Genomic DNA, 14,093 nt, shown 5'->3' with positions numbered 1-14,093 from the left:
CTGTTTGGTGTAAGTCGATGATCTTTTCTGTCTGCAGCCCAGTGCCCCCCCGGGTGGCTGGCCAGTGGACGGAGCTGCTACACTGTGAGAAGAAGAGCTTTGACATGGAGCGACGCCCAGCACAGCTGTAAACATCTGGCAGCTGGAACTAACCTGGCTGATCTCAAGAGTCTCGATGATTTGACTTTTGTATCTTCTCACCTGCTGAGCCACAACAACCTGCTGCTACTCTGGACTGGACTCAGTGACCAGCAGGTGACTTTATCTCTTATACATAGGCACAGAGGCACTGGATATTATATCAGTTATGGTCGTAATATTTATTTTGTTTTATTTGACAATGTGTGAAATAACAGTTTATATTTGAGACTTTTAATGAATAAATAAGCATTTAGTGATTTAAAGATTATTATAGTCCATTATATTTCACTGTGTAGAAATTAAATGGTAAATAGAATGTATTTATATAACGTTTCCCACTCTCATCGACCACTCAAAGCACATAGCATTTTAGCGCCAATTTTGGGTTCAGTGTTTTACCCAAGGACACTTCAGCATCCAGACTAGAGGAGCCAGTCGAACCACCAACCCTTTTGGTTTGTGGACGACCTGCTCAACCTCCAGAGCCACAGCCTCCCTCAAGTTCAAACAGAATTTGATCCTGTTGGATATGGAGGGCTATTTGGAAAGTGAACTGCAGGGCAGTAGCTTTGAAAATAATTCTTAATTCTTAAAATTGTTCACATAATTCCTGCAGGAAATGTTGAACGTATTCGATTACCCCAGTAAGTGGGTGTCTAGTGTGTGACTGTGACAAAAATGAATGTAAAGGAACCTATACACTGGATATGACTATAAAGAGAATTATGATTATGATATATTTTAAGAAAATAGCCAAAATAGGTGTGAATATCTTGTGCATGTTAATAGCAAATGAGGTATAAAAAATGTAAAAACCTTTTGTGGTTGATTGATTAAAACAGGTTATTATCTTACAAATAAAATTATTGTGGTACATGTCCCATGTCACAGAATCAAAGATTATGATAGTATTTAAACTTGATTTTAAACAGTGCTGAGGTAATATTGTGTAAACCATCAAAATTAGTTTACTTTGAAAACTGAGAAAGTGTCTTGGTCGCAGTAACTCCTGGCAGAGGAGGTTTGTTTGTGACAGTCAGGAATGTCTGTGTATGCAGGACATAATCTCTCTGGTGTGTCGCCTCACAGGAGGAGGGCCGACCGCTCTGGACTGACGGCTCGTCATATAACCTGACCGACACCATGATGACGCTACTGCCGGCCAATCAGACGGACTGTTTCGCCCTCCAGAGGAATGCCACAGGACCAGGATACTTCCTCACTCCATTCTTCTGTAACATCAATTTACCCTTCATCTGTCAGTACCAGAGTAAGTTAACCTGACATCTTCACAAATAAATCCCTTAATGTCACAATTATGAATAGTTGTCCTGCAAAAATATCACTTTTGGAAATTATCTATACTCCCAACTTTCTCATTTTGAATTTTCACCACACTGAACCCATGATATCGCTCAATCTCAAGATAAATAACTAATGGATAATTCAACTTGCCCTATGTGATTTGTTTCTTTCCCTTATTTCCTCCCCAGCCCCTCAAGTCCCTGCCTCCTTTTCCTTTGACCTGGTTCAGGTGACGGAGCATCAGGTGGAGCTTCGCTGGAGTGACTTTTCCCCCCTGAGCTCACTTGATCATTCCTCCTTTGAGATATTCCTCCAGTACCAAAAGGAGGCACGTGGAGAGTTGGGGCAAAGTGAAGAAAGTAGAAGCATGACCTCAGAGGACAAAACAGAAAAAATGGTCAAAGTCCCCATCTCCGTGTCGTCCAGAGGGGTAACCGTGGCAGGTTTGTCTCCAGGGAGCGTCTACTCTTTCACCCTTGGAGCTTCTCACCCTGCAGGCTCCAGCTGGAGCTTGGGACAGACACAGACTGCGTACACCAGTGAGTCTGCTGACACACAACAAGAGCAACACAAAAAGCTGTGTTGTCTACTCACAAATGTAACCTCTCTTTCTTACAGGGCCGCTTCCTCCTCAGAACATCACTGTGGGCTTTATAACAGTCAGTCAGATGAGTGTCCACTGGATGCTGCCAGATGTGCAGCACGTTGCTGGAGGGACATTTGTCGTTCGCTATGTGGACATGTCCTCGAGACACGAGAGGATAGTTGGAATGAGCAACATCTCCTGCTCATCAGAGACTAGTGGGTTGCAGTCATGCAAGGCTGTGATTGGAGGGCTGGCGTCTCACAGGAAGTACATGGTTGAAGTTTACGCAGTCACGCAGCACGGGATCGAGAGCTGTGGACAGACGCCTGTGACTGTACAGACCGGTAAGCATGTAACAAGCCCTCTTCTGTGGATCAGGAGAGTGAGCGGGTCATCCACTAACCAGAGGGTTGGTGGTTCGATCCCCACTGAAAACCCCATCAGCCAAAGACACTGACGCTGTTCAGTCAGAGTGTGACTGATGTGTGATGGGAAAGAATGCAGCATAGAGAAGTGCTGTATAAATGGGTGAATGGGACCTGTAGTGTAAAGCACATGAGTGATATTAAAACTAGAAAAAGCTTCATATAAATACAACCCATTTAAATGATGACTCTTCTTTTGGCAGTGTGACAGTGAACCACAACACCAGAACCCTGACGCTGGGCAAAACTATTTATATGATTAGTTTTTATCTCTTGAAAAAACTAGAAAGGTGTAGTTTGAAAATTAGAAAGAAACATGCAGTCACGTTAAAGTCAGGTTACACTAATTCTCCATGACTGCTACTGTGAATCATCTAATTCACTCAGGTTGTTTGGCACACCCAGTGACATCTGAAGGGTCTTTTGCTGTTGATTTTATTCGTTTGGTTCATTCAGTGTAATCCAAAAACGACTTTTACAAAAGAAAACAATACAATTATACACATTCCATGAACAAAAAAGGAGCAGGAAAAAGAAAAATCTTAATCTGTGAATTTTAAGAAATTAGATTTGTAACTTTCCGAAGTAAAATCATGCAAACATGATTAACTTTGCAGATGCTCTTTGCACGTCAGTTGAAAACTGAACCTTCTGCTGTTGTGCCTCTTAGCGGTGAGGGCCCCTAGTGGTCTGGTGGTGTTGAGTTCCAGGGGAAATCTGACATTCTGCTGGACCCGTCCACATGGCGACCCACCGGATGCTTATTACATCACAGCCCACCCACTCAGTAGCCCCAGTGCTTCTTCACAGTGGATAAACCAATCCAGTCCTGGTGGAAACTGTGTTGATCTGGGCCCATTTACACCAGGTCAGACTTATGAAGTAGGAATCGCTGCACTGATTGGAAGAGACAGCAGCCAGAGGACCAGCATCACTCACACCGCAGGTAAGACAAACAAGAATTCAGCCTTCGACAATATGCACGTGTTTTAACCTCTCTATTCATTTAGTAAACTCTAAAGTCTCCCTCTTTATGTGCAGATCCGTTACCTGTTCCGGTCGCGGTGCCTCTGTCAGTCGGCTCAACCTCTGCACAGCTGTACATTCAGCATCCACAGCTGGGTCTGATAGATGGGGTGAAAGTGTGTATGTGTCTGGGAGTTTATGACACTGTGTGTGAGGGATCGTGTGGGTATTCGTGCGACTGGTACGCTCTCCCTGCTGGCGTTCACACTGTGACACTCAGGAACCTCAGTCCAGGAGCTGAGTACCACCTGCGGGTTCTCAGCACCAGCCGGGAGCAGACGGGACCTCCGTTCTACACCCATCCCTTTAGAACCAGTGAGTTGTCTCTGTTCATTCTAGTGTGTACAAATATTTTTCTATTCGTCTTTCCTGTAGTCAGTACGTCAGACTGTCTCACTCTTGTGAACTTGATAACTCACTACTACCGTGACCAAAATGAACTGATAAGATATTGATGTCAAGGTCACTGTGACCTTCTGCCGGTGAGTGTGGTTTGTTAGGGATGCTGTGAGGGAACATCTGGGATAAACGTTACTTAAGTTGATGATGATGATCTGATTTAAATTTGTTGGTCAAAGGTCAAAGGTCATTGTATTGTCATAAATTAAAATAAGAAGGATTATGCTTATTATGACAAAATACACTCAATACACTAAAGTCTGGACAGACATGGATGTAAACTGTAACTTGCCAGGTTGTCAGAGGTTGGCTGACTTTTCCTCTGGGTTATTTGCCTAAATTAAAATCAAATAAAAGAATAAATTATAATATTTTATCCAGACTTTAAAACAAATGTATAAAGTCTCATATTTACTTTCCTTGTTTTAAATATAATTTATTGTAACGCTTTGCTTTAATTGTAAAACACTTGTTAACTAATTAATATTATGATTACTGTAATGATTCTGTGATTAATTAGGCAACATAACATTATACCCAGTTTTTGTTTTACATGCCCGACCATGGATAATGAGTGTTTTCAGTTTGTTAGAGTAATAATTACTGCGTGCATTGTGGGATATGGTTTGTGATTGTAGGTCTGGTCCCCCCCAGCAGAGTGAGGGAGGGTGTGGTGACAGACTCATCCATTGAGCTGCTTTGGGATCCCGCACGTGGACGAGCTCTCAGCTTCGAGGTCGTCTGCCTGAACTGTGACCGTCCACACACGGTAAACAACTTTTAAAAATGCATTGTGAATCTTAACACCCGGACTTTTCATGGGTTAAGAAGAGTTCGAAATTTGAATCTGATTTCCCAGAGATTCTGGTGAAGTCTGGATAGATAATTAAATGAGAGGACTAATGGATTACATTTTTGTGGTGACCTGTTGTGGACATGTTTCTGTGTAACTTCTCCTCTATTTAATCCTGTTACTGTACACATTATGATAAAGCTCCTATTGCTACAGGTGCAGAAGGTGTTCAACCAGAGCGCAGTGTTCTCCAGTCTAACTCCAGGCAGACTCTATCACTTTACAGTACGAACGGAGAAGGAGTCCTTCACTGACAGCTCCCCTGTCACCATCAACATCACAGCAGGTAAACGTGCACACACACACATGCACACGCACAAACACGCTGCTCAGGCGTCTTTTACACAAGTGTTGTTTTCTGTATGTGCCTGTAGCTCCCAGCCCACTGGAGGTGTCTCTTGTCAATAAAACCACATCATCCATATGCATCAGCTGGAGTCCAGGGAGGGGAGAGATGAGCGCACTCATCCTGTCAATCAAAAACACGACATCCCGTCAAGAGCTGATCATTTCTGATGTGGCGCTCAGGTCAGTCTCACTCGTGTCAGCCAACACGCACATTTCTATAGTTTTATGAGACTGGGAATTTATTCAGCTGATCCAAACTTTCTTTTACGACAAAGACAAAAAGGAACTTTGATAATTGAAAATAACTGATTGTTGTTCTGTGTGTGTTCATAGATTATACAGCTTTACAGACCTGGCTCCTGGAAGCCAATACACAATTGGCGTGATTTGTACCAGCAGGGAAAGGAAAAGTAAACCGGCTTCTATAAACCTCAACACTTGTAAGTTTAAGAGTTCAAGACACAGAATGCTTTGGGTGTGTATGTGTCCACATTTGCATTATTTTGGATTATAGAATTAATGTAGAAGGAAATAAATCGTGAGAGCAGAGCAGAAATGTATCACTTAGTAGATTAAGAATGCATTATTCATTATGAAAACACACATGCACTCACAAAAGTGCAGGTAAACAAATGGAGACAGGATATGATTATTAATATTATTATCTATATTTAGTTTGAGGATATGAATATTTGTATTTTGGTTTAACTTCATGTCTCTGACAACATGTGTTAGAATAAGATGTGAGGAATAAAAAATAAAAACTAGAGAAGCACTCATAGAGCTGATCCCTTCCCCCATGGCACAACCGTACCCGTAAATCCAATCTGCACCAAATTGCACAAACACTTATCAGTTCCCTAAATGTGCCAGATTTTATTCCATCAGGATCCATGAATTATTCCCCAAAAAATGAGTGAAATGTCAAAAAACTGCAGAGTTATAAATAAGTGATAAAAAATGAATGGGTTCACCCCCTGATATGGATCCACACCAAAAGTTTGACTCAAAAAAGAACATTTGACCCATACCACATCCTTCCACCAAGTTGTGTGGTCATTTGTCCTTAGTGGAGGTAATTATAACAAAACTCTTGAAGCATAGACCAGCCAAAGAGGAAATCAAGTCTTTAAAGCATGATTCTACTTAAAACAAGAAATTATGTTTAAATATCAGGACTTGTTTAGTGCCAGTATCAAGCCCTGCTGTTTATAATAAAGTATGTAAAAATCTGAATATAATGTCACGTCCTTGTCTCAAGTCCCTGAGGTGCCGCAGGAAGTGGCTCTGTCAGCGCACATCGTGACATCAGCGTTTGTCACCTGGAGACCACCGCCTGGTCAGGTGGAGGAGTACAAGGTAAGACGTGTGTATGAATGTATCTGTGCAGAGGTAGAGACAAGCATCACTGAGGTTTACACCCTATCAACTGTTAGACAAGTCTGTGTAATAATGTGCGTCTTAGTCATTTGCCTCAAGACATCCATTACTCAAAATGTTAAAGTCTTTCAAGGACGATTAAGGCCACTTGCCTCAGGTTCCGCACTCACCTGTTGGTTACTTGGCAACCGGGGCTGGACTCGGCACACACCAGATTGAGTTACGGCTTCTTTAAAGATGTATGGCCTTCATAGAGCCATGGCCAGGAGGAATGACAGAGCACATCCCTCATTGCCCGCACGATGCAAAACACTCACTAACAGATATAAGTTCGACACTTGCTCAACAAAAAAACATGTTATCGCCATCAGTAACTGAAAAATGTGAATTTCTTTTTCTTTTTCTCAGTTTGGCTTTGGCCTGCTGTCCATGGACAAGACATCATGGATTGATGTGCTTCTCCCCGGCACCAGTTATGAGATCAGGGGTTTGATCCCAGGGTCAGACTACGGTGTGAACATTCAGAGTGTGTTGGGCTCCGACACCAGTCAGCCGGTCCACAGAGAGTTCAGCACACGTGAGAGATGCACAAACACACGTCATTTCCACTCTGATCTGTAAGAATAAAACAAACTGTTTCAGTGGGAGGATAATGCTCTCATAACACATGTGAGAAAATTATAAAATTGCTGTCTAAATTTATGAAAACTGCAGTTGTAAAAATTGCAAGTCATTGTTTTCCAGGCCCTGCAGGGCTGTGCAGCCTCTATCTGGGCAACGTGAACTCTTCCTCCGTCTCAGTGAGCTGGGACAGTGCGATCGGGGAGTTCGACTTTCACAGAGTCACGGTGGCCAACACCTCGGACACACGCACGCTCACCGTACCCAAGGAGCAGCAGGTTGCCGTGGTTACGGGGTTGCTGGATGGCTGCAGCTACAACGTGAGCGCTGAGAGAGTGAGAGGAGTGACAGCGGGGAGCGCCGCCTTCCTGACCGTAACCACAGGTAGACCATGCAACAATATTTTTTATTATTTTTATTTTTATTATTATTTTTTTATTATTATTATTATCACACATCCTGATTACAGAGACTCTCTCTGCCGCTCTGACTCTTTCTATCCCTCTCCTGTTCTTCATAAGTGCCGGCCCGTGTACGAGGAGTGCGTGTTTTCAACGTTTCCGCACGAGCGTTCTCGCTGCGCTGGGAGCCGGCGGTGGGATGTGTGGATCATTACCAAGTGAGCCTCCATCCTGACCAGGGAAAAGTCACAGTGCACCCTGGACATGATGGATACATTCAGGTACTTTTACACAACACACTAACAAGGGCCTTTCTCAACCCAGTGGAGAACATGATACAACAGTTCCAGCTGAATAACACCAATGCAGGGTTGTCAGGAGCAGTAAAAGGGGCGGCTGTGGCTCAGGAGGTAGAGTGGGTGGTCCACAAACCAGAGGATGCCACATTCCAGGTGCTGAAGTTTCCTTGGGCAAGATACTGAAACCCCAAATTGGCCCCTGATGGTTGTGCCGGCAGCGTTTGAGTTATGTAGAGAAAGTGCTGCACATATATACACTGTATGAATGCGTGGATTAATGGGTGAATGGCAAAACTGGACAGTGAAGCTTGTTTAGTGGTTTCATATACACAAAAAATCATACATTATCTCTCCTCCCATTCAACCAAGTACCGCCCCATACTGGCTTCCCGGCTGCCAGGTGTCAGATACCCCCTAAAATGTAACCGTACACACACACACACACACAGACACACACAGCACACAGAACACAGAGTTGAGTAATAGATCTCATTATTTATTAAGTTGGTTTCATGAGCTCAACCCTGAATCATTCATTTGCTTAAGCAGCTCTCTCCAGAGAGTGAGGGAGACCAGAGGAAGAGCGATAGCTTTGTGCTATTGAAAAGAACCCGCTGCCCTTTCCTGCCAATAACCACTAACCACCTTTTTGGAATACTTCAAGATCCATTACTATCCAAATGCCTGGACAACTAACCCGGTGACCTTTTTGTACTCATGCCACTAACCAGCCTCTAGAGTCGGGAGTCACGTCTGCTCGTCTCGGTGGATTCACCTGTAGGTCGCTGCTCACTTTCCTGCACTAACCCTGGATGCAGCTCTCCCGGCGAGGCCTCTAACCTGCTGTGACTAAACTAAAGCTAACTCCTGCTTCCCAGTATGACCTTACTCTCCCTTATCCTGCTGCTCACACTCTGCCTGGGAAAGGTGCACTCGCAGGTAAGAATTTAACACCCAATGCCTGACATTGTATGTGCACACAGATCTTAACACACGGATAGCAGAGAAGAGAAGAGAAAATGATCCCTTATTATTCCAACTATGGGGAAATCTTCCGTCTTGCATCAGCAAAGAGATACAATACTAACACAAGGAAATCTAAAAAATACATATAATATATACAATGTGAACAGAATATAGAGTGTAACAGGATTGCACATGTATGATATTGGAATTGCACAGATAGAACACACAAAAGGTGTGAACACCCAGTAGAGCGCATACCTCCACAAAGACCCAACAGCCAAATTGCACACCCTCAGAAATATCAGTCCCCTAAACATGCCTGATTTTTTTTCGCATCAAGATCCATGAATCTTTCTTTGAGAAATAAACATAAATGTCACAAAACACACTATCTCGCAATGTTAAAGAAAGTGGGAAAAAAAAAGACTGGATCCTCCCCCGATCCAAATCCGCACCAAAGTTTGATGGGCTCCTCCCTGACCCTTATATCCTTCCACCAAGTTTCATGGAAATCCGTCCAGTAGTTTTTTGGGGGGGTAATCCAGCTAAGTAACAGACAAACATAACCTCCCTGGTGGAGGTAAAAATGCTTGGTCATATTTGTGGGTGTTCCTGTGTGAGCCAACAGGCTGGTGTCATAGTTGCAAGTGCTAATTGCAACTAACACTAAAGCTAAATGACTGCAACACACAGACAACTCAGTTCATGTGTGTCACACACTTAAACAAACATACTAAGACAATTATTAACGAAGATATTAAGCCCCCCCACCCTCATCCAACATTAACAGACAGCTCTTTATTACACTGCCTCCATAAACTAAAACAACAGAGGGTTGACTGACTTTGTGTGTTTATATTGTATTGTTTATTATTGTTGTTTTTCGCAGGCTGATGTGGTCAATGTCAGTCCAGGGAAACAGTTCACTGTAACGGTCTCAGCGGGCTCGTCCTCCAACATCAGCCCCGGAATCAGCCGCATGATCAACACCAATGAGAGCCGTGAGACGTGCACACACACACGCACACATGTTTGTTATTTTTGTTTTGGGGCCTTTAAGTGGCATCAGGTTCTCTTCTGCCCTCTGCTGTTAGATTCAGGTCCTGTACGGCACCGTACAGGACCAAGGTAGAGGGACGAGTACAGTAGGTGTGTGTGTGTGTGTGTGTGTGTGTGTGTGTGTGTGTGTGTGTGTGTGTGTGTGTGTGTGTGTGTGTGTGTGTGTGTGTGTGTGTGTGTGTGTGTGTGTGTGTGTGTGTGTGTGTGTGTGTGTGTGTGTGTGCGCGTGTGTGCATGTGGGTGTGTGAGCGTCCTACCTTCCATGTTTAATTCCTTTTAGGTAACTTAAGCCCGAGCTTTTGAACCGCAGGATGAATGGGTCGGTAGTGAATGTCAGTGAAATGCCACTGCTGTGTGAGGCCTTATTCATCAGAGATCGGCCCATAACACACTCATGGAGACTCACACAGACCAATACACACACACACAGCCCACTTTACACAACAGCACTATTCTTCAAATCACTGCTGCTGTGTCCTGTTGGGTTCCGATATGCAGAAGTTGTTATTAATCAAAAGACTTTTACACATTTCTGCTTATTGATGGTATTTTACACAGCTTGACTCTGACACGCTTATATTAAAAATGATTTTTGAATACCTGGGTTTTAGTCACTGATTCTCCTCTCCTCTCCTCTCCTCTCCTCTCCTCTACACTTGCAGTTCCTGGTCCCCCTTTGGGCCTTGAAGGAGAGGCTGTCGGGTCTAATGGTATTCTGCTCTCCTGGACCATGCCATCTGATGCCAACAATATCGATGAATATGTCATCAGGTATGTATTTTTCTTTTCTTTTTTTTTCATGGACCATATAAACAATAAAAAACAATTTTACAGGACATAGAGTGCAAGCTAAATCTCTTCTGTAAATTTCACACAAAAGTACAGTGCACATAAGGACTGATAGAATTAATAAATTATAGATACAAAAGAAAAAATAAAGTAGAACATACGCCATCAGGTAGTTTTCTGTTGTTTGGATTCAGGATCAGTTTTCATTAAGGGTTGGGTATTAAATTCAACATTTCAAGGAGCATTCATTTCATAGTCTTAAAAAAACATAAACAAATACATTTTTACCCTGATAATGTAAAGTAGGTCCAGTAAGAAATGCTACATGTCATGAATTTAGTGAAAAGTTGTGTAAACTCTATGATCGTGTTTGAAAGTACATTAATGTTTCTGTCAATCAACAAAACACAAGATTTATAAAAGAACAATAATCTGCTAAATATATATTACCTATAACTGTCAGATTAATTTCGTGTAAAGCAGTTCAGTGAACCTTTGTTAGAAAAGGGTGGAGTAGAGGGTTCAAGTTGCATAAAATGGAAAAATGGACTCCGTCACCCTGATCTTAAAGTTGGGAAATGATGATCTTACTTTGTTTTTCTCAAAGGTACAAGGAAGTGTGTCCCTACCCTGATCTCACCTTCACACAGGTGACCAAGAACCTGGAAATACCAGAGACGCTGATCACTGACTTCACCTCAGGTTCTACATACCACATTCAGGTGAATTTCATTACATTGTATTCTTGGGATCCCCATTAGCTCATATCAATCAATCAAATTGTATTTGTATAGCCCATATTCACAAATCACAATTTGTCTCATGGGGCTTTAACAAGGTGTGACATCCTCTGCCCTTAACGCTCAACACGAGTAAGGAAAAACAAAAAAAATAAACAGCGTAAAAAATCAACGTAGAAACCTCAGAGAGAGCCACATGTGAGGATCCCTCTCCCAGGACGGACACAAGTGCAATCGATGCCACGTGTAATGGAGAACATCAGAAAAATAAGAGTATTTGCAGCATTGATTAGAAGAATACGTTTTTAGCATAATGGAAGGTAAATGATTCGGAGGTAAATGATTTTCTTTGGAATAGAAACTTTCTTACGCAATCTTTCCAAGGTTCTGATACGTGGTGGTGATGATCTGCCAAAATATTAAGTATTAAATTATTTGTGAAACCTAAGCTAAAGTATAACTTAACAAGATGCTTCACATTTCTCATTTTAACTCAGGCAAATTGAATGTTCTTGTAAGTTTTTGACTTTATTCTCAGAATCTCATATTTCTTTCCCCCTTTAAGTGGACCCAATATGCTGTCATACTTAAATAGTACAATAAATAACTAGAAGGGCACTTGGACATTGCATACATCCGCTCAGGCTAACACCATCTCATCATGTTACACAAAGTTAAAAAAAATATATCCCTAAGCCGCTCGTTTACTCCAATCCACTCATTCAATGAGTTCTTCCTCCCCCTCCACGATTTGGTGGAAATGGGTTCAGTAGCTCTTGAGTAACTCTACTGAAAGTGATTAAAACATAACCTCCTTGGCTGAGCTAATTAGAACACGTTATCCTACAGGGAAGCTATACATATTACATGCATACATATTTCATACACACTTTTCATGGATATTACAGTTGGACATGAGTGTCAGTATATTTCATTAAATATTCACTTTTAGAAGCTCGAGCTTTGTTTCTCATAACGAACGTATTCCTTTACAATCGCCCTCCTGTGTCGTCATGCATCAGCATGTGACTCGCTCATGATCCCCCAGCAGCAGGCCATTCTCTTGATCTGGCTGAATAGCAGTAATTGATCCCGATTGCATTATTAATCAGGTAAACAGATCTATGGATCAGCTGCAGCTCTTTCCACTGCCTGTTGTCAGCGAGCTTGAATGTGATCATGCTTATTACTTTTCAGAATTCATTAACCCACAACGACCTTCATACAAATGGACTCTGAGAGGCTGACACAGTTATAATACCTGCACATACTGTATTTGTGTGTGTTGGAGTGTGTGTGTGTGTTGGAGTGTGTGTGTGTGTGTGTGTGTGTGTGTGTGTGTGTGTGTGTGCGTGTGTGTGTGTGTGTGTGTGTGTGTATCACATTACTTAAGCTCACCTGTGAGTGTGTTGGTCTACTAAACCCTGCAGGGAGCTGAACTCATGAGCATCTTCAGCCTACTTCCTCTCTACCACAACCAGACAAAGGTTTTCTTATGCCCAGGTGCTTGGGCTCGAGGCAGGATTTGAACTAGATATCTCAAGAACGCTTTGAGGGACTTTGGTACAAACCTTCAGTTGGTGGTCAAAGGTCAAACATCAAGGTCACTGTGACCTCACAAAACAAATGTGTTGCCTTGTGAACGCAAAGTCTCAAGAAAGCCATTGAGAGAATACTTTAAAATTTGGCACAAACGTTTAGTTGACCTTAAGGATGAAGTCATTCGATTTTGGTGGTCAAAGGTCAAGGTCGCTGTGACCTCCTAAAGACCTTTGAATGCATCATCTGAAGAATGCCTGTAGAAAATACCTTCAAATTTCACACAAATGTTCACTTGTGGTCAAAGGTGGCTTCACAAAACATGTTTTTAGCCTCTTGGTCATAATATTTCAAATCTGGCTTTAGGAAATTTCTTCAAATTTTGACTGAAAGACGAACTGATTATGTTTCAGTGGTCAAAGGTCATGATGACATCATATTATTGTGAATGCGATATGTCAGAAACACTGGGGGGGGGGGGACTGAAACTGCACTGGTTGGCAGAAGAATACAAGCACAGGGCGGTAATTCTAGTCTCTCTGTGTTATGTTATGTAGACTTCTGCAGCCAAAAAACACATACTGACACACACACTGCAACAAATATGAATCAGTGTGAATGATTCTGCCAAGGTGAACAAGTGATTCAAATCTACTTGTTTTGGAGAGCACTCCAGAAATCAGGAGAAATAAATTCCCTTCAAACCTCAAAGGAACAATTGAGGAAGGACAAAATATTACACTTGTACATTCTAATCCATTACAATAACCCTCAGAGAACAATTATATGTGAAGCAGGAGATGCACAATCCAGAGAGGCATTTATTAAACTCTATGGTAATGTTTATGCTCTGCTGTCTGTAGTTATTATATTGCTTTTTATTCTATAACAAATTGTACCCACCGCTTTGCTCCCGATGATATACATGCTCCTCTATAATCTGACAGTTTTTCTTCAATTAGTTGCACAATAAAATCCTTGGTGGTGAAGCTAAAAAAAGCAGTTTTTCTTCTTTCTCGATAAGATTACTTTTTCACTAAGTATCCAGTATTTCATTTTTAATCATTGGGCCCCAACATTTTTAATAAATTGATGAGTTTACAGTCAAGTTACAGTCGATCAGTTCCCAATCAGCTTAATGAAGACCCAAGTTGCATTTTTGTAAATTTTCACTTCATTGTTAATTAATTTTTTTTTCACTTTCATTTATTCTGTT

The 14,093-nt window shown here is 42.0% G+C and overlaps 1 protein-coding gene across 3 annotated transcripts in view; it reads left to right on the top strand.

Moving 5' to 3' along the window:
- ptprq (protein tyrosine phosphatase receptor type Q) overlaps positions 1–14,093 on the top strand; it is a 40,418-nt gene that overhangs the window by 1,548 nt on the left and 24,777 nt on the right. For all 3 annotated transcript variants that reach the window (XM_034588752.1, XM_034588750.1, XM_034588753.1), the window contains exons 5-21: positions 38–255; positions 1,231–1,411; positions 1,635–1,985; positions 2,065–2,376; positions 3,128–3,403; positions 3,499–3,798; positions 4,521–4,651; positions 4,892–5,021; positions 5,110–5,263; positions 5,417–5,523; positions 6,345–6,442; positions 6,872–7,040; positions 7,208–7,468; positions 7,606–7,766; positions 9,640–9,751; positions 10,472–10,580; positions 11,206–11,320. In XM_034588752.1, the coding sequence (XP_034444643.1) occupies positions 38–255; positions 1,231–1,411; positions 1,635–1,985; positions 2,065–2,376; positions 3,128–3,403; positions 3,499–3,798; positions 4,521–4,651; positions 4,892–5,021; positions 5,110–5,263; positions 5,417–5,523; positions 6,345–6,442; positions 6,872–7,040; positions 7,208–7,468; positions 7,606–7,766; positions 9,640–9,751; positions 10,472–10,580; positions 11,206–11,320 (3,185 nt within the window). The remainder of the gene's footprint in view (positions 1–37; positions 256–1,230; positions 1,412–1,634; positions 1,986–2,064; positions 2,377–3,127; positions 3,404–3,498; positions 3,799–4,520; positions 4,652–4,891; positions 5,022–5,109; positions 5,264–5,416; positions 5,524–6,344; positions 6,443–6,871; positions 7,041–7,207; positions 7,469–7,605; positions 7,767–9,639; positions 9,752–10,471; positions 10,581–11,205; positions 11,321–14,093) is intronic.

Source organism: Hippoglossus hippoglossus, chromosome 6 (genome assembly GCF_009819705.1).
Source record: "Hippoglossus hippoglossus isolate fHipHip1 chromosome 6, fHipHip1.pri, whole genome shotgun sequence".
Classification (NCBI taxonomy): Eukaryota; Metazoa; Chordata; class Actinopteri; order Pleuronectiformes; family Pleuronectidae; genus Hippoglossus; species Hippoglossus hippoglossus.
This window is presented reverse-complemented; position numbering and strand designations above follow the sequence as displayed.